The 23896-nt window shown below is 37.4% G+C and overlaps 2 protein-coding genes and 1 pseudogene across 2 annotated transcripts; 1 reads left to right on the top strand and 2 right to left on the bottom strand.

The window, feature by feature from the left end:
• Positions 1–46: 46 nt before the first annotated feature.
• On the bottom strand, positions 47–15151 carry LOC106909012 (uncharacterized). Its single transcript, XM_088012136.1, has 20 exons — positions 14546–15151; positions 14089–14174; positions 13367–13543; positions 13036–13270; positions 12809–12946; positions 12629–12732; positions 12342–12445; positions 9963–9994; positions 9277–9321; positions 9097–9180; positions 8286–8332; positions 8070–8122; positions 7761–7987; positions 7429–7676; positions 2793–2918; positions 2436–2568; positions 1429–1476; positions 1329–1334; positions 928–1254; positions 47–679 (listed from the first exon to the last, which is right to left on the bottom strand). The coding sequence occupies exons 1-20, from the start codon at positions 14865–14867 to the stop codon at positions 642–644; spliced, it is 2580 nt and encodes an 859-aa protein (XP_087868262.1). The 5' UTR covers positions 14868–15151; the 3' UTR covers positions 47–641.
• A 3243-nt stretch (positions 15152–18394) lies between these two features.
• On the bottom strand, positions 18395–20534 carry LOC148155862 (uncharacterized). Its single transcript, XM_088012135.1, has 6 exons — positions 20481–20534; positions 19931–20041; positions 19570–19702; positions 18905–18952; positions 18807–18812; positions 18395–18702 (listed from the first exon to the last, which is right to left on the bottom strand). Exons 1-6 carry the CDS (start codon positions 20532–20534, stop codon positions 18395–18397), a joined length of 660 nt encoding a protein of 219 aa, XP_087868261.1.
• A 688-nt stretch (positions 20535–21222) lies between these two features.
• Positions 21223–23739, top strand: LOC148155861 (zinc finger and SCAN domain-containing protein 30-like; annotated as a pseudogene).
• Positions 23740–23896: the final 157 nt, after the last annotated feature.

Below are 23896 nucleotides of genomic sequence, written 5' to 3'. Positions count from 1 at the left end.
ACGAATGTTGCTTTTAGACTGTGACCAAATGAATACATCAGACAGGTTTATTTTACAAATACAACATATTTACTCTTGTCTGGTACGCAATAAAAAAAATAGCTGCTTTTATTTTATTTACATGCCGTTAATAGGCGTATAAAATTGCATCACAAGTAAAATGAATTGTAACAGATAAAACGATATATAAAGAACACGGTGAACGTAAATGGTAATTAGATCAAATTTCTACATAGCACTTTTTCAGTTACTGACCACACAAACCAATTCACACAGCCAGACTCACCCAGTTGCCTTCATCTTTCCACTGAGTCACTCACATGATGAGTAATTAATGGCATAATATGAATCTGTTTTAATGCCGTTTTATAAAATATTCCACAGGATTTTACCTAAAATGGTACACACACATTCACACACCTCACTTGCCACTGACCTGCCATTGTTCACAAATGAAACCTTCATGAACATGTAATGGGATACGGATTTTGGCACATTTAGAATGTAAACACAAAAGTTATTGTTTGGTGTGTAGAAAATAAAAATGAAAGAGGTGAAGTTTGGTCCACTTGTCAATGACACTTCATCAAACTCCTGAGATCCTTGCTGCAGTTTGTTGAATCCATTTTTTATGTAGAAGCTTATTCATCCATGGGCTCATCATTTGCTTTCATTAAATCTGAAAGCAGACAACAGAAAAGAAAAAAACATTTAATTATTTGGCTATGCTACTCCATGCTGCACTTTCTCTGTACCTGTTGGGAGCCGCGAAAGTTACAGGCCTCTTTTCAGTGTTTTGAAAAGAGGCCTGTAACTTTTGGCCTCTTTTTAGTACACCTCAACACTAATAATAAAGAAGCCAAAGTTTAAAGTATAACTTTGAAATCTTTAGACAACTTAAGAATGGATGAAATCTTTAGACCGTACCTTGCAGAGTGTCGCGAACGTTCGTGGACAAGTTCTTCATCTTTTTCAAACTTTCCAACAGGGCAGACGCAGTAGCTTCTCCTTGCCCCCTTCCGTTCTTCCACTTTACCAGCATCTTATGCTTCTGCATGGTCACATCCTTCTCTGTCTCCAGGATGTCATCCAGGTCTTTGCTCAGTAGGCCTAAGTAGATGGCTGCCTGCCTCCACTCTGACCCAAAGTTCTCGGCGACCTGCAGGAGATCTAACTCTGACAGGTCCTGATCCTGATGGATCTTTGTCTCATTTTTCGCTTCAACTGGAAAAATGACACAAATTAACCAGAAAAGTTTTGTTTAGTAACTAAATCCAGCTTTTGTCCAGTGAGTGACCAAAAGATGAACACCGTAAGAACACTCTCACCTTCACCTGTGGGACAGAAATGATTACAATGTTAGTGACACTGGAAAACCTGAAAAATATGATAGAAAATCTAACTAAAAGCTAAAAAAAAAAAACATACATATGGCTCTTTTCCCTTGGTTTTCTTTTAATGCAGCCCACCAGTCGTCTGTAGAAAAAAAAAAAAAGAAAATGACTGACATCGTCCATGTTCTAACAAAAATCAAACTACAAACCAGCATAAAATCCCTGTGGACAGTTTAACTTCACTGAATGATTGGTAATCCTTTTGGCCTCAATAAAATATGAATAAAAAGTAGAAATTTAAGACATTTTTGAGAGGGATGAAATCATTGGTCAGATGTAAAATGTCATGTAGATTAAAAAGAAGGCATACAAGTAGAACCTGATAAAATTTATTTTTGTAACTTTGTGTTTCTTAAATTGTATGTTGAGAAAATTGCTTGAGCAACAATGGACAAATGGAAAAAGGACAAATAGCCATTTCATGGGAATTTTGATGATATAAAAAAGTTTTAAATAATTGTACATCTGAAGATGAGAATGTGAGATTTAAATATCATGTAAGGTGGAAATAATTTGTGTCTTTCTGGTTAAAGACACAAATGTCGACATTTAATTGATTAGAAGTTGATGAGTATGAACTTCTAAGATCTTGTATCTTCTACCTGCTCCTTTTCGAACAGATAGTATTGCATGTCACTTGGGCATGATAATTTGTTTTAACTTTTATCATTTTTTTTCTTCTTTCTTGATTTTACTTTTGTCTGTTCGAAATAAAATAAAACAAGTAAACTAGTATCAGAGAAGTTCTGGCAATCAACTCCATATTTTTAAGTTACTTAAAAATAAAGAATATAGTTACATGCTCTGTCTGTATTTTTAACAGGGGCATGAATACGACATGAATATGTCTTTAAAATAAATCTACTGAAAAATATACAAATGTATTTAACAGAATAAGTCAAATTCAGGATGGCTCAATACAAAACACACACAGTGCCTCTTCAGTGCAAACATTCTCCTAAGCACAAGTCATAAACCACTGTCCTGTAAGATTCCTTTCAATGTTAAAGTGTGTATTTCTCCAGTTAAAAGCACTGGTACCTGATCTGATGACAGCAGACCAAACGACCTCATCCGTGCTCTTCATTAAAGACCATTCAAATGGAGGCTGGTCGTCAAAGACAACTTCGAAAAAGCCTATTAACTGTATCTCAGCTAGTGTAAATTCCAGCTCCTGCAAAAAGACAGGAAAATTTAGCCTTGCTGTTGTAACCAAAAGTTACAAGACAAAAAAAAAAGACCTGCAGAAATATTGAAAAAGATAAAGTTAAAATAGTCCAAGATCGTCTAGTTCCCCAAAATTCCTGCACACAACTTGATGCTTTAGTATTTTTGCACTTGGGAGCGCAATCCAATGTTAATGACGCTCATAATTCATGAACATGAAGATATGCACACCTTAGGTCTGACCACTCCCTCCGGCTCACTTGAAAAGCGAAACGTCCCCTCAACCAGTCTGTACATGGAAGATTTATCCATTCTGATGTATTTATTCGTGTAGCTCTGAACCTGTTCATCTATTTCCTGAATGAAGACAGTAAAGCATAATGAAAAACGAAAGAAAGTTAATCAGTTTCCTGGAAACAACAACCAGGAGAATTAAAATGAAAACACCATGAGAGCTGAGAAACCACACGGAAAAACTAACTGCAACATATTTAAAGAACTGGCATCTTTCATTTTGAGTAGTTATTCACCAGCTGGATCCTCCCAGACCCACGTGTTCCTGCAACCACAATCACACTTCCAGAATGGCATCACAGCCTATTTTAGGTTGGTTTTAAATTTAAACATTCACTTATTTCCTCCTGCTCAATGTTACTCTCAGATATGGAGTTTGATAAAGAGAATAAAAGCAGTGACCACGGTGTTACACAACAATGGAAATGTGAACTGTGTTAATTTTAAAACCATAATGGAAGCAAAGATGAACAGAAGTGAAAGTTACCTTTTGCTCTAATTCTGTTCTTACTGTTTCCTCACGGTTTTGAAGGTGAGACATTTTGCTGGAGTTTCAATCATAAACATTTGAGCTGATTTCATGAATGCAATGAACATTACTTCATGAATGGAATATTTCTCTGTGTGAGGATAGAGTTCGTTTTTGTTTTTGTGTGCACACTAATGGAAAAATAAAACTACAAATAAACTAGTTGCTTTTTATAACTAGAAATAGTTGTGTTTGTTTTGGGGGGAAATCAGTCAAATATTTACTCTGTATTAAAAACTGTCAGAGACAAAAGTTAATGCTATAAGTCTACATGTTGAAAACATGCCTACCCAGATACCACATGATGGTAATTCAACACTGAATTATAGTCAGAATGGTTGATTTTTGGTTGAGGTCGACAACTGATGGTGAATCAACCATCAAACAACCATCCAATTCTAGCCAAGTAACCAATGTTGAAAATGTGTCATTGAATCAATGTTGTTTTGTGGTTGAAATCTAATGAATGAAATGCCAATGTCTGATCAATGTTGAATCAATGTGTGTTGTTTTGCCACACCCCTTCCTGTCTTCTCCTCCTCATTGGAGCTCTGGATGACAGCATTTTATTATTGAGCGGGGATAATCACGTTTTAAATTAATCCCTGTGGAGGATAGTGGGTTCCTTTCTGTACATTTTCTTTCTTGTCCATAAAAAACATCACTGACTGTGTGTGATATATTGACACAAAAACATCTACAACTTACTACAAGGAGTGAAGTGGTCCACTCCCACTATTTACATGAGTGGGATGTCCCAAACACATAGCCACTTCGCTGTTGGTCTGTTTGCAAAAGATGTTACTTCACTGTTGAATTATGATCACAAAAGTTGAATTTATGGATAACCCTTGTGCGTGCGAGGACTGTGGCAAATGATACAAGTTTTACGTGTGTGGGGTTGGTTGGACCCCATTTGTAAACACAAGGGTTAAGGTCGATGACTGATGGTTGATAAACCATCAGACAATCATCCAATTCTAGCCAAATAACTGATGTTGAAAAGATGTCATTGAATCAATGTTGATTTTTGGTCGAATTCTAATAGTTGAAATGCCAGCATCTAATCCAGTGTTTTTCAACACTACTCCTCAAGGTACACTGAGAACGCATGATTTTAATTGATGGCTGATTAACAGGGTTTTGCTGAATTGCAAACATACAGGTCAGTTTGACTTGAGGACCAGTGTTGGGAAAAACTGCTAATCAATTTTGAATCCAAGCATGCTGTTTGTTGCACCCCTCCTCCCTTCTTGCCCCCACCCCCTTCTCACCTCCTCTCTTCCCCTCTGCTACTACCTTCCCATCTCTCCCTACTAACCTTCTCCACTTTTCACCCCCTCCCCCCGCCTCCCTTCCCCTCGCCCTCCTTGAGCTCTGGGTCATAACATTTTATTACTAGGTGGGGGTTAATTATGTTTTAAATTAAGCACTACATGTTGAGAACAGTGGGTTGTGATTCATTTCTGTACAATTTCTTACTAGTCTATAAATATTATTACTGACTGTGCATAATGTGTTGACACAAAAACATCTAAAAGTCACTGCAACAGTAGAACAGTCTGCCTCCCCCTGTTTACTCTGGTGGTTTGTCCCAACCAAACAGCCACTTTGCTGCTGGCTTGTTTGCAACCGGCTTCTGAATTGAATTCTACTCTGAGCATTTTTATGGCAAGTTTGGCAGTATTACTTTGATCTTAAATATGTTTATTGAAAAATAACTGCATTGTTTTGTGCCAATAGTAATCCTGGATATTTTGGGGCAAACCAGATATTTTTAATAATTGAGGTCAGGTCTCCGTTTGTATTTTTTTTATCCTATCCACCACTCTAGGCCTAAGTATGAAATCCTGCGAGATTTTGTGGGATTTGAGTTTTTAAAATAGGGCGGGGCCTATTGTTTGGTCTGGGAGAGCATGTGGTGGACAAGGAAGTTCATGGCTGGCTGCTGCCGGTGAGCTGTAAATTGTAGTGATTGTAAATCACTTTTTCATTTTTTATTATGATGTGCTTAATGTTATGGTTAGATGTCCCTCTGTTCCAGAACAGCTGATTCAGATGATTGCATGACCTTCTGCAGCCATCAGGAACTGCAGACGGCTGTTAATCATCCACAGATTCAATCCAGGTGTGGTGGACAGGAAACGCCTAAAATATGTAAGGCAGGTGGGCTGAAACACTGATCTAAACTTGCTAATGACTGATTCAGTCTGTTGATTCTTGCATTGGTAACTGGTTAAACTGAACTGGACTATTACTACTTGTGTGGGATCATTTTCAGCATATGGGTATTTTTGAATTAATTTAATCAACTTATTTGGAAATGTCTGTAGTTAATGGAAGATTGAACCAGTTATTTGATGGTACTGTAAATAATTTTTCCTACTACAATACAAATCACCTTTTGCACTATTTTTCTGTCTGTATATTGAATACAACCCTGATAATCCCTGAGTTTTATCTTTAGGTTTTCTGATAAACAGCCTTTATTTTAAATATTGATTCCCTCATTTTAACCCTCGTCTAGAAATGGGGTCCAACCAACCCCACACACGTAAAACTTGTATCATTTGCCACAGTCCTCTATGTTTGCCTCAGACCTCGCACGCACAAGGGTTAACGAGTGCAGCATCATAAATGCTACACTATGCTGCATCTTGATAGGTAAATGTAATTGTATACGTCAACAAACATTAAGATGAATATTAATGAATTCATTAGCGTGTCCTTATTAATTTAACAGTGAGTGAACATGAGGAACCGTATGCTTTATTTGTTCTCAGACCTAAAACCAGTACACTATTTAATATTTCAATGTCGTTCAAAACTTTTGAAGTGTTTATCATCTTTCTAACCGGCACCTTCTTCACTCTTATTTTTGTGTTTTTCAGCTGCTGCTCTGCAGGTTGACCCAAAGCTGACTCTTGAGGACTACAGTGAAACTGTTAAAGTGGCTTCATTACGTGCTAGAATGGGAGGAGGGCATCACAAGGAACCAAAGTGACGCCAACCAGTTAAACTTGTTACCCCAACTTGTACTGTTTCCCTGTTCATACAGTACAAAGCTTAACCTCATGGACGTTGTTCTTCCAGACAATAGAATGTTGTTCTGACGATCAAAAATTAGTCAAATATGTTTACAGATCCATCCCTGTTTCCTTAAATAAAATGTTATATAAATGCTATGTTGTCATTTTAACCTTTTGTACACACATTTTTGGAAATGTGTTAATGTAAGAATTTTGAACGACATATACCCATGATACCCATCATCTGCCAATAAAATTGTGTGTTTAACATCAGTGAAGAAACTTTTAGTGGTATGTTATGATGTAGACCTATCACACCAAAAAATATACATGAATCAACATTGATTCCTTACCTTTCATTCAATATAAAATCAACCCAAATATGCATGCAGATCCACATTTGGATGATGATTGAATCAAAGTTGATTCCTAACTTATTCAATATAAAATCCACCTGAATGTGCATGTAGATCCACAATCAGTTGATGGTTGAATCAACATTGATATGGTGGCAGTTATGGTCGAAACCCTAACATTGATTCAACATGTAAGTCATTGATCACTTTCAATTCTGTTTCAATGCCAGGCTTCAACGTAGATTCAATGTTTCTGCCTGACATTGATTCGATGCCGTTTTACTCATTGTGCTATCTGGGTACTCTAAAGCAGGGGTGTCCAAAGTCGGTCCTCGAGGGCCAGCTTCCTCCATGTTTTAGGTCTCTTCCTGGTTTAGCACACCTGCATTAAAAAATGGTGGTTCATTAGAAGGCCTAAGGAGAACATTGACTTGCTGGGGAGTTTACTACCACTAGGGAGAGAAATAAAACATGCAGGATGCCGTCCCTCTAGGACCGACTTTGGACACCACTGGTCTAAAGTGTGTCTCACTTAAAAAAAAAAAAAAGAAAGTTTTCCCCTCTGTCAGCAGGCATCACAAATCATGAAACCAATGTCAGTTAAAACTTATAAGAAATCACTTAGTGTCCATAGCGCTACCAAGGTAAATGGTACCTACTTTAATGGCAGAAACATTATTCAGGGCCAGGTAGACATGGAAGATGTGGTTGTTGGTGTTGATCCGTTTGTAGATCAGAACCGCACCGTGGTACTCAGCCTGTTCATCTGCTGGAATGATGGGACACACAGGGGACAGGGACCTCACGCTCCACTTAACGTGGCTACCTGAGTAGTCTGAGGGTGGTTCGATGAAAGCCTCATCAACAACATGCAAGATCCTGAATAGCACACTGTTGTCAGGAGACTCTAGAAAATATCAGACATGAAGCAAAGTTTTATGGCGGCGACTCTTATTAATCACAGGTTACAAACGGTCGCTGTTGCTCTTACGGGCTAAGCAAACAGAGTGGGGGAGGTGGATGGATGTGAGCACAGACGCCTCCTTGTTGACAGTGTCAATGTCGAAGATTGGTCCAGCAAATTTCCAGGAGTTTGATAAGAACGAGTCAAACTTGGACCAGGATAGGACCGAATACCGCACCAGAACCGGCTCGCTTGCTTCAAAAACCAGACCAGTGACCGAACACTCGTATGAGCCTTCTGCTTCCAGCTGCATTCTTTAAACACAGACACACAGCGTGAGTGATGGCACCGATTAATAAGTAAGTTTCTACTGCATGGATGGTGTGTCTCACTCACTGGAAACATCTGTTTGAAATCCTCTGTGGAGTAACAAGCTCTGAGCCGTGGGTCTGTGGAGAGAACATCCAGTCATTTATTTGCATAACCATAAATATGAAAAAATAGTAAAATAAAGATGGGTGAAAGAGGGAGAAGATGAGGCTTTTAAGGTTATTGGGAAGTTGGAACAAAATTAAGCTATACAAGCAGGAAATATCTGGTTTCGAATCTCACCTGAGTGATGCCTTCACATTTTTCACAGTTAAACTGGAAGTTGTGAGCTGTCAGAATAAACAACAGAAAAATGTAAAAAAACAAAAAACAATTCCCAATCCTTAAGAAAACATTAGAGAATACAATCAAGAAATGACAAGTAAACATCCTGCTGTAGTATTTACTGTCCTATTTGCTGCCCTATAGAAATCACTGGTATGATCATAATGCATCATTTTAGTTTTGTTATCCTTTAAGAAATGTCTCTCATATTTAAAACATAGCAAAATAAAACACTGCAACCTTAGTTTTTTATCCGATTGATCGATTGTCAGAATAATCAATCACGGTACTAAAACAATGGTTAGCTGCAGCCCTAAAATGAATGAAATAATGGATGAGCATGTACACAAATAATGCCAGAAGGAAAAAAAATAATAAAAAAGTATATCCTTATAAAAATCATACAACTCATACAACTTTCATATTAATCTGGAAAAGGTGCAGTAACAATCCAATGCTCATCAAATCCATCAACCAGCTGACTCATCCTGAGTATAGGCCATGCATTTTAGTCTCGTAAAAACATTTGTTCCTGTAACAACTAGAATAAACAACTACATTAATCATCTAGGACTAAGTTTTATGCGAGAAGTTATTTTTTCTTTTCTGCTTTTTCAAAAGCAAAATTCAGGTGAAGCAAAGCAAATATCTGCAGGCAGATGTTATTTTCATCCACAATAGCCTCAAACTGGTTTAAAACTTCCTACCAGGTTCCCCAAATGAGTAAAAGTATAGAGTCTGTTTAGGTGGTTTAAAGTGTGTTTCTCACCACACTCTTCATCTTCCTCTTCTTCTTCTTCTTCCTCCTCCTCCTCCTGCTCCTCCTCTTCTGAGCTGTCCTTAATGGATGTTCCTGTTTGTTCAATAAATTGACATGTTACAGACAATTAAAAAATAATCTAATGTAACCCAAGCATTAAACCTTCAAAGTGCTATGGTTTGTGCTTACCATAGCAGCTATCCTCACTTTCTGAGAATGTATCTGTAAATGTGTCTGTAGAAATAATATGTAATTATTATGTTTTCAACATTAAGAAGCAACAAAAATGCTTGAGGTTTCAACATAAATATATGTGAACATCCCAAAGTTAATAAAGAACCTTCATGTAAAGCTGCTAGAAAGTATTTCTGCCTATAGGCCATCAGAGAATAATGAGAGCAAAGCTACGCAAAATAACCACAAATATAGCCAACAGTTATTGCACTCCAAACTGTTCTTTGCAATATGAATATTGCACTAAGTTCAAGTGTTATGAACTTTTCATGCTAATGTTTCGATAATATTTCCCAATATTAATAACTACAGTTATTCCACTTGTAGTTATTGTATTATTGTAGTTATTCCACTACATAATGTCTTATTTGGATCTTAGTTGTCAAAGTGTTGAGGGCAGTTAACTCTTTATTGATGGTTATCACTAGCACTGAAGTAAAACCATGTTGTCATGACAAAGCAAGCGTCCTCGAGCCATTTGGTAAATTATGTAGAAAGCAGTGAAGAGAGAAGGTATTACAAAAAATAGATTCATTATAAGTGTAAGTAAAATCTGTAACATAGATGTAGAAATGCATTTGCACTCTGATAAAAGGAGATAAGCTTAAAGGACACAAAGGAGTGATTGAAAATTACTCTACCTTCGTCTTCCATCGCAAAGACACTTCTATCTCTGAAAGGTAAAGATACAATCTGAGTGGAAAAGGTGTAGTAAGTATATTAAATTTTGATACATCTTAGCATACTTTAAGACAGACTAGTATTTAGTAAATTCAAGTATTTGGAAAATTGGCTTCTTTAAAACAACTTGTTTTGATGGCAGGTTTATTTCTTCAGTTTAACAAAAACACTGAAATTACCTCACCAAATTTGAGTTATTTGTCTACCAAGTAATGAAAAACCGTAGATGAACTGTATGATCTGTATGAAAAGTATTCTAATGAGACCTTCATTTGATGCAGGTGCGGTAGAGAAGGATTGCATCAAAAAGTTGCAGGATGGAAGATCTCCAGGACTGGACTTGATCACTCCAGAACAGAGCCATAGCAACAGCACTATCACAATAGCGAGAGGGTTAATGGAAACCTGGCAATTTCGAAAAAACACCACGTTTTTTGATAAAAAAAAAAAAAGTGTTATGTTAGGAAAAGGTGATATTTTTGGTCTTATCAACATGGACATATTTTGCACAACTGCAATGGAAACATATTTTTCGAAGATGACAGGAAGTAGTAGGAGTAGACCTGTCATGATAACAAATTTTGCTGAGCGATTGTCTAAAAAATTATTGCGATAAACAATATTGTTTCAAGACCTTTTGACACTGATTTAATGGAAATGACTAATAATGCATGCAATTTCCTGCCATCATAGATACACTTTATTTTTAAAAGAACACATAACACTGGAACTGATAAACAACCAAAAACAAAAATAAAATGGATTCTCAGTCTCCATTAACAAAAAATGTACTTTAATAAAAACTAAACAACATAAAGCCAAAGTGGCAATAAATACTGCATTCAACCAAAAGAGTGCAGATTATGAAGTCTGTATACTGTATTGGCCTTCAGTAAGCACTAGATTTAAATAGAGAAGATGGGCACATCTGACTACCTGATGCAGTAGTTCATACTACACGATTTGTTGCCCCTATTTTCCCCTTACGACAATCTTAGATCTAAGATTGGCCGATCTAAGATTGTCGCTGCTGATTTCATAACCGATCATCCTGTAGTGTGTGGTGTGTTACGGTAGATTGTCGTGGCCGCTCCGATCTAAATCAGGGGTTTTACCCGACTGGGAGCTTAACGGAGCCTGTTGAATGTGACAGGTAGCCAATCAGAAAGCGCGGACTCTCCTCCTCGCTTTCTGAGGGGAAATTACGGAGGGGAATCCCAAACAGCTGACATTGGAGATAATATGCGTAAACAACATTAATATTTATTCAACGTTTCGTGCAAAGAATATAGAAATGACAAGGAGAGGAGTTGGAGCCAAATTGCTACCGCAGTTGATAAACCCGGTAGGTTTTCAGCTGTTCTTCGTTAACGTGACATAAATAGGTTATAATGATTTTCATTCAGTCAGGACTCTAGTAAAGCATTGATTAATGCCCGATTTTAAAATTAGTTAACTGGACTTGTAGCCATTATTTTGTGCCCATTGTTGGACACGGCACAATCGAACCCGATTGAACCGTTATACCTGGGATTTCTGTCGGCTAATGTGTCTCTCAGGTTTTGAAAATGGGCCGACAGTCGGCCGACAACTCGTGTAGTGTGAGCTAGACATTACACTAAGGAAATAGGAAGGGAGGGTCAGTGGAGAGCACCGGAGTTGAGCCTTTTTTCATTCAGTGTCATCAAGAGAAAGAAAAAAAAGACAGGAAGAGACAATAAAGCCGATAATTAAAATGAGGTCGACAGGTTTAATTTGTCGTGCGATTAATTGATTTATGTGCAGTTGGCATCACAAGAGCTTCCATACATACATATAGTTGTCATTCGAATATGCTGAATCCATAGCTCGTCTGTAAAATTGCACATTACAATTTCCCCAAAATGTCCCATATGTAACCACTCCCAAGTATAAGGGGTTTGTTGCTCTAAAACCTGAATAAAACACCTGAATTATGAATATATCTCTTGTAACCATTTTCATTCATTGCTACCATTATTTTTAATGACTTATGTGAAAAAGCTAATTTGTGTGTGATTTAATTCCTTGTTTAATGGAAACTCTGCAATTGCAAAATTGTCTCTTTGACATCCTCACAATATCGACAAAGATTTTCCCAGATTTGTAATGGAAATGCAGCTAATGTAGAGCCGTTTTTCATTACATATGTTTTTAAAAAGACAATTAAAACATTTTGCATGTTGCTCATAGTAAATAAAAATATAGTATATCATCTTAACAATATTTATTTATCTATTGTGAAGCATCATGGACATTTTTCTAAGCACAGGACTGAAGCGTTTTGTTAAGATTATGAGTTTCAACAAGATGCTACATACCTGATTCCCGTAAGGGGATAAAAGTGCTTTATCAATGTGCATCTAATTATGGCTGGCATCTGTGGTCGACCAAGAAATCCAGTGTGTGTAAAGGAATGGACAACCTGTTGGGACGAAACAATTAAGAAAATCTTTCAAGACTAAATCAGCATCAATCAGTAACGAGCTATTTTTCTGCTTAATTGTAGTGATTAATTTAAGCTAATATTTTTAAAAAACTTTTTGTTTTGTTTTGTTTTATATTTTGTGCCTACTTCACACTGAACATTTTTGTTTACCATACCTACCTCTTCAAAAAGCTGGGAAATATCTTTCTGATATGACTTTGTCCTGAAAACGTTTACAATGTTCTCGATGAAAGACTCCCGATTTTGTCTGAAGAATATAATTTCTGGAGGGAGATGAGCAAGTATTAAAAAGTAATGAAATTACAAACAAATTTATCTAATGTTTCACTTTAAACCCACCTGGCATGTCAGAGAAAAGACAAATGAAGTCTTTTTCCAAAGGTAAATATTGAAACTTATTTGCTTCAAGGTCTCCAGGTGGCGAAAAATAATCCGCTGTGTTTGGACTGTCACTGACCAGAACCCTTCCTCCTCGTTCTGAAGCATAAAAAGGTAATCAGGTGAGACGAGATCCTTACATTAACTCTCAGTGAGCTTTGGTTTCTGCAGCAGCAGATCTGAATCACCTCCTCTGCAGGCCTCTATGATGATGACCTTTGGTTTATCTATTAGCGCTGGACAGCCCTTGGAGCCCAAGTGTTTGAAAATGTTGTCGATTGGAAATTCATCTGGTTTGTCCTCTTTCCAGTCAACCCCAAGAATTTTCCCCAGCTGCCCATGAGACATGATAACCACAAACACGCTGTCGGTGTGTTTTAGTTTGGGATGTTTAGTGAACTCAATTAAAGCCTCATCGATCGCCTGAAAGAAGACAGAAAATCATGTCACCAGTTAATAATTAATTAATTAATCAGACAAGAATCTATTTCATTTAATCTCCCGTCTAGAATAAAGTACCTTTCCAGTGAGGTTTGTGTATTTCACCACCTCATATCCCAGATTAGAAAGCAGTTTCTCCATGTTCTCCTCATCTTTCTCTGCTCCCCTTCTGATTATTAAGTTCTCAGAAAACTTGACATTAGTGATCAGCAGAGCTACGCGGTTCCTCAAGGAGGTTCGGGTCACAGGATAGACCTGAGAGACGAATGACAAATAGGCAAGGGAAGCAAAAAATGTAATGCTGGTTTCTAAGAACTGACTGATTTATTTTGTTAACACAAAACAATGCGTAGGAGTGAAAAAGCATCCATGAGATGATCCTGTTCCATTAAATTCACTAATATGTTGCCAAAGTTTACTCTGATCTTTCAAACTAAGGATATTTTATACATCCATCCATCATCCAATATGCTTAACCCTTGTGGATTTGCGAGGGGTGCTGGTGCCCATCTCTACCAGTCAACGGGACAGGTGAGAGGTCGGGTACACTATGGACAGGTTGCCAGTCCATCACAGGGCAACACAGAGACAGACAGGACAAACAACCATGCACACCTAAGGAGAATTCAAAGACATCAGTCAACCTGGACTGAAGAAGCCAAAGTACCAAGAGAGAACCCACGCATGCATAGGGAGAACATGCAAACTCCATGCAGAAAGACCGAGGACCTTCTTGCTGCAAGGCAACAGTGCTACCACTGTGCAGCCCGTATTTCATACTGCATAATTTAATTACTGACCTGTTCATTTTCCTTTTTGTTTTTTTTCCTTCTTCTTTCGGTTTTTGAGAACACTTCCACAGTTGGCACAAAAGGTGTTGGTCGAACTAAACAATAAATATAGTTTCTTAATATCTTCACTACTGTACTTGTTGAAATACTTCTTTTCACAACTATATCTATTATCTGTAGACATTTACAGGATACAGGATTTTTTTTTTTAACCCGTAGCGTTTTAAAAATATTACTGAAGCTTTTTTTTTTTTTTTTTTTTACAGTTTTATTGAGTTAAACAAAGCTTTTAAGAATTTGAATGGAGTCATTAAGGGTTTTGGGTGGACAGGCGTGTGCCTTAAGACAATGTTATACTCCAATAAAAGATCCATCAATTTTTATGCTTTTTACGTATCTTTGCCAAGGATTCCAAGAACCGTTTATGGGTCTGGATAAGATTAAATATAACATTTTTTCCTCTTACCTGACATACCAGGTTGAGCACTGGTCAGACCCAACTCATGGTGAAGAACTGGGTCTATCTTCTGTAGGTGATCAATCAGCTTTTTACTGGCTGTATGTCCTTTTTTGATCACACAGTCAATGAGACGACGTGCCTTACTGGCTCTGGTAAGCATTTCCTTACGTATTGAATATCTCTCTTCATCTTTCAAAACACCGTCTTCTAAAAGGCGGTCCAGGAGTTGATGAAGTACTGCTCCGGACGCCTTGACCACAAATTGAGATGCCACTCTCCGTAGTTCCATACCTGTAATTGCAAAGACATGGGAAAAAATAGTAATCATTATTTAGATACTGTTATTTAGTCAAGTCAACAAAATGCATCCTATTCTCAAATCATAAAACTGTACTGCAGTGAAAGAAAGGCTAGGGGAATTATTTCTGTCCCCGCGTCGAAATAAACAAAAAAGAAACGAAAAAAAAGTGCCCAACAAGATAAAATAGTTAAAATAAACCCAATGCAAACACAAAATGATACAGGACTGTTGAGGGTTAATGTAGAAAACCTTAAATAAAACTCGTTTTTTAAATGTAAAAAAATGTCGTTTTCTTTAAGATAACAGAAGGAAGCAAGAGTCGTCGCTTACGTTGGCAGGAGTAAGCAACGACGGTTTTACCGAAACCGAAACCAAATTCCTTGTTTTTCTGTACAAATATGGCAAATAAAGCTGATTCTAATTCTGAATACAACACAGCATAAGTACCGTCTTTACATTTCAAAGTTGGTTCTCTGACCTGCCATTGTTCGATACTGAAGTTTCCAAACTTTAGCCTGCAAAACAAAACTAAACTTAAAAAAAAAAAAACACTTCCTGATCCACCCCGATTCCTGTAGGCTTCGAATCCTTTAAAGCGAAACGTCAGCGCGGTCGCGATATTGCAAGTGGCATATTCTCCTTGAAAAGCTGTACTCAAATACGAGATAAAATAAAATTTCTCTACAAATAATGACGATTGCTAAAAAGAAATCCTTTATTTTTACTTAGTAAAAGTATTACAAAATTGAGTGCAATTAATAATAAAAATCAAATTCAGATTACCAGTTCCCTGGGATTCTTATAAGTTTTTCACTTTTATTGAAGGATGATAATTTTATCTAATAAATGTTAATCCTGAAAAAGAACAAAATTAATACATCAGGCAGGTTTATTTTACAAACAGAACATATTTATTCTTGTCTGGTACACAATAAAAAACTTAATACACCTATTCAGGGGCGCCACCAGGAATCTTGGGCCCCCTGACAAAAAATTTGTTTGGGCCCCCCCACGCAGCTGCTGTTACAATTTTTTCAGTATATTTGACCCATAAAAAGCATCACAATTTTAAAGGCTAGTATCTGCCTTGCTCTCTTTGGTTCAACACTGATAATTAGCACAATATTTACTGCTCATGAATTTAACATCCAACAGTCCACATCCAGTATGCAAGTAGGTTGCTTAAATTTTTTCTATTAGTTTTAGATTACTGAAATGTCTCTCCCCATGAGCAACAGTCAAAAGCAATGTGCAACTACACATAAAGCAATCCAGACTTCTCAAAAATGCTATGTAGTTGCATTTTATTCAAGTTGCAGTATATAACTAATAAAAAATATGTTTTCTCCATATTTGTTAAAGCTGTCACCATGTCGTAGTAGTTTGTTATGAGACAGATAATCTGTGAAAACAATCAATCTCCTCCATCTCCTTCCTGAATTATTATTACTGGTTAAAGTAATGCACCGTTCTGACCAAAACAACCAATCAGAACCAGTAGGACGCTCTTAGCGCTGTCAATTAGCCTCATTCACTCACTGCTAAATGTGCTAATGGTGGAGAAACAACTTATTGTTACAAGAAACCGTTTATCTGCCGTCATTGGTAGCTATGCTAACTAAACTGAGCATTCACAGTTTGAATTTGCATAGCTCTAGCTGCAGCATGGCACAAATCGAGGGGGAGGAAGGATGAGCAGCACCACATGAGACTGTGATTGACAGCACTAAAACTCTCCTGCCTCTGACTGGTTGTTTCTAGCACTGGGAGAAGGCAGAGGAAACAGATTTTTCACAGATTACCTCTCATACCATACTGTCACAACATAATGACAGTTTTAACAAATATGTGGAAAAAATATTTATATAAAAGTGACATACTGCAGCTTTAATTTCACTCAGGAGAGGACTGGTCAGGAGGGACATGGGTTAGAGCTGCTGTTGACTGACTCATCTGTTGTTAAGTGGTAAAAGGTACAAGATAAATATATGAATATGTTGGTAATTTTTTTCCTTAATTCATTAAATGCTAGTGAAATGGAGGCAAACAGCAGTCTGTAGCTAAGCTAATTATGCTAAATGGTTGATAATCTCACACAGTCTACCCACCTCTCTTGGAGAAAAACTGGGTTATAAATTAACACTCTTGCCTTTTTTCTCTCTCTCTCCCCCTCTTTTTTTGAAAACCTGATTTTGTAACTTTTATTAGCAGCATAGTAACTGCCACAACCGTTCGTGTCTTCCACTGACGTCACTCTGAAGCGCTCCACGCAGGAACACAGATAACACAGATAGGGGGGTCCAGGGAAAATATGGATGTGTGTTTTTTGATCTAGGAGTGGGAACATAAAATTTTTACTGCTAAAAACCATCTTTGAAAATACAGCATGATTAATTTTGTAATTGACAGGGCCCCAATTTTTTTATTTTATTTCTATGAACAAAAAATAAGTAATTAAATTGTGGAGGGGCCCCTGTTGGTCAGGGCCCCTAGAATTGTCATCACTTTTCCCTCCTATACCGCGCCCCTGCATCTATTATATGCAGTTAATAGGTGTATAAAATCCGAGTGCTAGAAAAAACAATTGTAATAGATAAAACGATATATAAAGAACATGGTGAACATAAATGGTAATTAGATCAAATTTCTACATAGCACTTTTTCAATTATACTGATCACACAAATCACTTTACACAGCCAGACTCACCCAGTTGCATTCATCTTTCCACTGAGTCACTCACATGATGAGTAAACGATGGCATATGAATCTGTTTTAATGCTGTTTTGCTAAATATTCCACAGGATTTTACCTAAAATGGTACACACACATTCACACACCTCACTTGCCACTGACCTGCCATTGTTCACAAATGAAACCTTCATGAACATGTAATGGGATATGGATTTTGGCACATTTAGAATGTAAACACAAAAGTTATTGTTTGGTGTGTAGAAAATAAAAATGAAAGAGGTGAAGTTTGGTCCACTTGTCAATGACACTTCATCAAACTCCTGAGATCCTTGCTGCAGTCGACAAATGTTCCACAGTTTGTTCAATCTATTTTTTATGTAGAAGCTTATTCGTCCATGCGCTCATTATCTGCAATCGTTTGGCTAAGTTACTTTCTCTTTACTTGTTGGGAGCTGCAAAAGTTACAGGCCTCTTTTCAGTATTTTGTGAACATTTGTTAAATATTTTCGCACACTGGTTTGGAGGAAAAACAACAAAATTATGAATTGGATAGATAAATCATCAAATATTGGGCTAAAGTCAATGAAAGGGGACAGAGAAGGAGGGCAACACCAGGCAAGCTGTAAACATAGCAGCATAATAATTCATCCAGTCAAGATAGCGATGGGTTGTATAACAGTAACAGTAATTTACTACTGGAATATTATGAATTTTTCAGCAGAATTTGCACAATGCAGTGCTGTAGACAGATGAAATGCCTCAACATTGATCCACCAAATGGCTCAACATTGATCCACCAAAGAAGCCAAAGTTTAAAGTATTACTTTGAAATCTTTAGAAAACTTAAGAATGGATTAAATCTTTAGACAGTACCTTTGAGAATGTTGCGAAAGTTATTGGACAAGTCCTCCATATCTTTCAAACTTTCCAACAGGGCAGACGCAGTAGCTTCTCCTTGCCCCCTTCCGTTCTTCCACTTTTCCAGCATCTTATGCTTCTGCATGGTCACATCCTTCTCTGTCTCCAGGATGTCATCCAGGTCTTTGCTCAGTAGGCCTAAGTAGATGGCTGCCTGCCTCCACTCTGACCCAAAGTTCTCAGCGACCTGCAGGAGATCTAACTCTGACAGGTCCTGATCCCGATGGATCTTTGTCTCATTTTTTGCTTCATCTGGAAAAATGACACAAATTAACCAGAAAAGTTTTGTTTAGTAACTAAATCCATCTTTTCTCCAGTAAGTGGCCAAAAGATGAATACCGTAAGAACACTCTCACCTTCACCTGTGGGACAGAAATGATTACAATGTTAGTGACACTGGAAAACCTGAAAAATATTATAGAAAATCTAACTAAAAGCTAAAAAAAAAACATACATATGGTTCTTTTCCCTTGGTTTTCTTTTAATGCAGCCCACCAGTCGTCTGTAGAAAAAAAAAAGAAAAGAAAATGACTGACATCGTCCATGTTCTAACAAAAATCAAACTACAAACCAGCATAAAATCCCTGTGGACAGTTTAACTTCACTGAATGATTGGTAATCCTTTTGGCCTCAATAAAATATGAATAAAAAGTAGAAATTTAAGACATTTTTGAGAGGGATGAAATCATTAAAAGCACGTAATAGAACTTCATAAGATTTTTGTAACTTTTGTTTTTTTAAATTTTATGTTGACAAAATTGCTTTAGCGGCAATTACTGGCAAAGGACAAAACAACATATAATAGTTTCAAGGGTAAAACAAGGAAACCAGTAGGAGTTGTGGCAATCAGCACTATATTTTTAAGTTACTTGAAAATAAAGAATGTAGTTACATGTCCTGTCTGTTTTTTTACCATTACAAATACTACATGAATATGTCCTGAAAAATATACAAATATATTTAACAGAATAAGTAATATTCAGGACAGCACAATGTGAAATACACACAGTGGCTCTTCAATGTAAACAGTCTCCTAAGGACAAGTCATAAACCACCGTCCTGTAAGATTCCTTTCAATGCCAAAGTGTGGATCGCCTCTGTAGTTAAAAGCACTGGTACCTTCTTCAATGACAGCAGACCAAACAACCTCATCCGTGCTCTTCATTAGAGACCATTCAATCGGAGGCTGCTGCTCAAAGATGGCTTCAAAATAGCCAATTAACTTTATTCCACTTAGTATGAATTCCAGCTCCTGCAATAAGACAAGAAAAATTATTCTGGCTGTTCTAACCAAAAGTTACAGCAAGACAAAAAAAATAGTCCTGCAGAAATATTAAAATAGATAAAAATGAAAATATTCCAAGATAATCTACTTCTGCACAAAATACCAATGCAACATGACGTGTTAGTATTTTTACACTTCGGAGCACGATCTAATCTTAGCGATGCTCACAGTTCATGTGTGTGGAAATATGCACACCTTAGGTCTGACCACTCCCTCCGGCTCACTCGAAAAGCAAAATTTCCCCTCAACCAGTCTGGATGCGGGAGGTTTATCCATCCTGATGTATTTATTTGTGTAGCTCTGAACCTGTTAGTCTATTTTCTGAATGAAGACAGTAACGCATAATGAAAAACGAAAGAAAGTTAATCAGTTTCCTGGAAACAACAACCAGGAGAATTAAAATGAAAACACCATGAGAGCCGAGAAACCACATGGAAAAACTAACTGCAACATATTTAAAGAACTGGCATCTTTCATTTTGAGTAGTTATTCACCAGCTGGATCCTCCCAGACCCACGTGTTCCTGCAACCACAATCACACTTCCAGAATGGCATCACAGCCTATTTTAGGTTGGTTTTAAATTTAAACATTCACTTATTTCCTCCTGCTCAATGTTACTCTCAGATATGGAGTTTGATAAAGAGAATAAAAGCAGTGACCACGGTGTTACACAACAATGGAAATGAGAACCGTGTTAATTTTAAAACCATAATGGAAGCAAAGATGAACAGAAGTGAAAGTTACCTTGGGCTCTAATTCTGTTCTTACTGTTTCCTCACGGTTTTGAAGATGAGACATTTTGCTGGAGTTTCAACCATGAACATTTGAGATGATTTCATGTCTGCAATGATCATGAATGGAATATTTCTGAGTGAGGATGGAGTTCATTTTTGTTTTTGTGTGCACACTAGTGGAAAAAAAAAAACTACAAATAACAGACTAATTGCTCCTTTTCAATAGAAACAGTTGTGTTTGTTTTGGGGGAAAATTTGTGAAATATTTACTCTGTATTTAAAACTGTCAGAGAGAAAAGTTAATGCTATAAGTCTACATATTGAAAACATGCTTAGTCTCTCTACTATGTCTTACTTTTCAAAAATGAGTTTTCCCCTCTGTCAGCAGGCATCACAAATCATGAAACTTAAAAGAAATCAGTCAGTTTCCATAACGAGATCCACTCTCAGCATGTACTTGAACTTTTCTCTTTAATTAACTTCAGCGCAGCTCACAGTTTTCAACAAATTCTGTAGCTTTTGTGTACATATAAATCTGCTCTTTTGTTGCATCTTTTCGGGTTTACTACTGCCTCTAGTGGCGTGGGGATGGTAACACAACTAAAATAGTTACGTTAATAAATGAGAATACCACAAAGTATTTATTATTTATTATTAATTTTTAATTTTTGTAAGGAAGTGGAGCTAATTAAATGACCTAAAAAAAAACTGAAAGTGGTTCCAGTTTGCCAAAGCTACAAAATGAGGTTCCTAATAAACATGATGAGCCGTCGGTCCAGACTGACATTTCTACAGAAGCAGTTTTCCCAAAGCGACTGGAAAAGTTCTAGAGGCCTATGCTGGAATGGATGAAGACCAGTCTGATTCTTATGATTCTATTAAAGCTGTTGTGCTGTCTAAGTTTAATGTGACAGAAGAGACCTACAGATACCGGTTTCGAAGTACCAGTGTACCAGTGGGGGAGACTGTACGTGAAACCTACGGTCGGATAAAGGGACTCTACAAGCAATGGATGCGGCCTGACAGTCGGAGTAAAGAAGAGATTGGGGAAACCATCATCTTGGAGCAGTACCTATGTGTGCTTCAACCAGACATCCGCACATGGCTGAAGGAGAACAATTCAAAAACAGGAGAGGAAGCTGCAGATCTGGCTGAACGTTACCTGGCTGCTCACTGACAACCTTCAAAGTCAAGAGTAACTGTGGGGAGACCAAGGTTTGTGGAGGTAAAATCTCCAGATGCAACTAATGTTGGCAACTTGGTAAGAAACCTGTACAATCCAGCTTAAAGTATAACCTCATTTGTTACTGTCAGCAGCCTGGTCACAAAGCTTCTTTATGTCTTTTAAGAAAACCTAAGTCAGTAGAGTTATGTGTGGTACTTTCCAAAGAACATAATTATGAACTTTCTTATGTGGTTTGATTCCACATAAACATCTGGTGGATGTGATGATAAATGGGAAAGCTGTAAAAGCTCTTGGAGACTCTGGCAACTCACAAACTCTGGTGAAATCTTCTTTGTTGAGTAATGTACTACCTAACTTTAGCAAGCCTGTAAACATTGCTTGTGTTCATGGATGTCAGAAAGAATATCCAACTGCAGACGTCACTATTGAAGTTGAAAGCCAAGCTTTTATGTTGACTGTTGGCGTTTTAAATCAGCATATGATGTTATCCTAGGGGAAGATTTACCAATCCTAGACAGTTTGGTTCAAGAAAACTCTGTGGCATATTCCTGTGCTGTCATCAGACGTTCCATAATAAATGGCTTAGCACCTCTGCCAGATGCAGATGATTTGTATGAAGGAGGAAGTAAAATCAGGAAATCCAAACGACAACGTAGACAGGAGAAAAATAAAAACAAAAAGTCAAAACTTATTGAACCTACATTGCCATTAACTCCATTTATTGATCTCCAGTGGCAAGTTAACTTTAAAGAGAGTCAAGAAAACGATCCATCTTTGAACGTCTCTTTAATAAACCACACAAAGATGGTAAAAAAGAGAGTACTGTAGAGTTCAAAAGTTTAGCAGGAAACCCTCTCATTATGAAGGATAAACTTTTTGTATCCAGCGAACATTGATGAACCCAGACTTGTGCCAAAAGAATACCGTTCAGTTAGTCTGCATTTGGGTCACACTGTACCATGGTCAGGGCACCTAGGACAGGCAAAGACATATAATTGTGCTGCTCAACATTTTTATTGGCCAGGATTATATAAAGATGTGGTTGGATTCTGCAAAACGTGTCATAACTGTCAATTAGTAGCCCCCACTAAAGTTTTAGACCGTGCCCAGTTGCAGACATTACCAATAATGACTGTTCCTTATGAGAGAATCGCCATGGATATCATAGGTCCTTTACCTAAGAGCAGTAATGGCCATAAATATGCATTAGTCATCTGTGATTATGCAACCAGATATCCAGATGTTTATTCATTATGTTCTCTGCAGGTCAAACACATTGTCCAGTGTTTAGTAGACCTTTTCTCCAGAGTTGGTATCCCAAAGGAGATTCTGGCAGATCAAGGTACCAATTTCATGTCACAAGTGATGAAAAGTCTTTATGATCATCTGGGTGTAAAAGGTATTCGTACTACTCCATACCATCCAGAAACCGACGGTTTGGTAGAACAATTTAATGGCACAATAAAGCAAATATTGAGAAAGTTTAATGATGATACTGGCAAAAACTGGGATAAAAGGTAGCCTTTTCTTTTGTTTGCATACAGAGAAGTACCATAAGCTTCTACTGGTTTTTCTCCTTTTGAGTGGCTTCATGGGAGACAGGTTAGAGGCCCTTTGGACATGCTGAAGGAGAACTGGGCGTCTGGATCCAGTGAAGTGGCTTCGCCAACAACAAACATCTCCTGCGTACTGCAAATGAGTGAAATGTTTGTTCCCTTGTGGGTGTGTCGTTGTAGTGGCCATCTTGGAACCCTGCAGAGAAGGAGACCTGCCTCAAACCCGGCTCTTTATGGAGGGAGCAGTGATAGCTGGAGTTTGATTAGCTGGGGGTAAATTGAGAAGGCGGGGATAACCAGCATACAGGTGGCCTGCCTGCTGTAACAGAGACTGTCTGATGGGAAAGCTGGCATTTTGAACTGCTATGAAGCTCGAGGCCTAATATACCAGCTTTGATTTTTTTTTTTTCCTTCCACACCACACCTCTGTGTAAAAGTATTTCACAGAGATTTGCAGTAGTTGGAAAATGCATCCATTAATAAATGACTTAATACATAAAAATCTTCAGTTTTACAAGAAAACCGACCAAAAAAAATCTCTCTTATGCAGTAGCCAGAGCTGTCACTCTTGGAAAAGCTTTAACAGGAAAAGAAAGGTGAAATTAAATAGGTTAAATCACTCCTTCCACACGAGAATCAACTAGGAAATAACTTATCAGCATGAATACCGTTTCTGGTTTTTAA

This window comes from Poecilia mexicana, unplaced genomic scaffold, assembly GCF_051168715.1.
Source record: "Poecilia mexicana isolate PSO_F unplaced genomic scaffold, ASM5116871v1 scaffold_13, whole genome shotgun sequence".
Lineage (NCBI taxonomy): Eukaryota > Metazoa > Chordata > Actinopteri > Cyprinodontiformes > Poeciliidae > Poecilia > Poecilia mexicana.
This window is presented reverse-complemented; position numbering and strand designations above follow the sequence as displayed.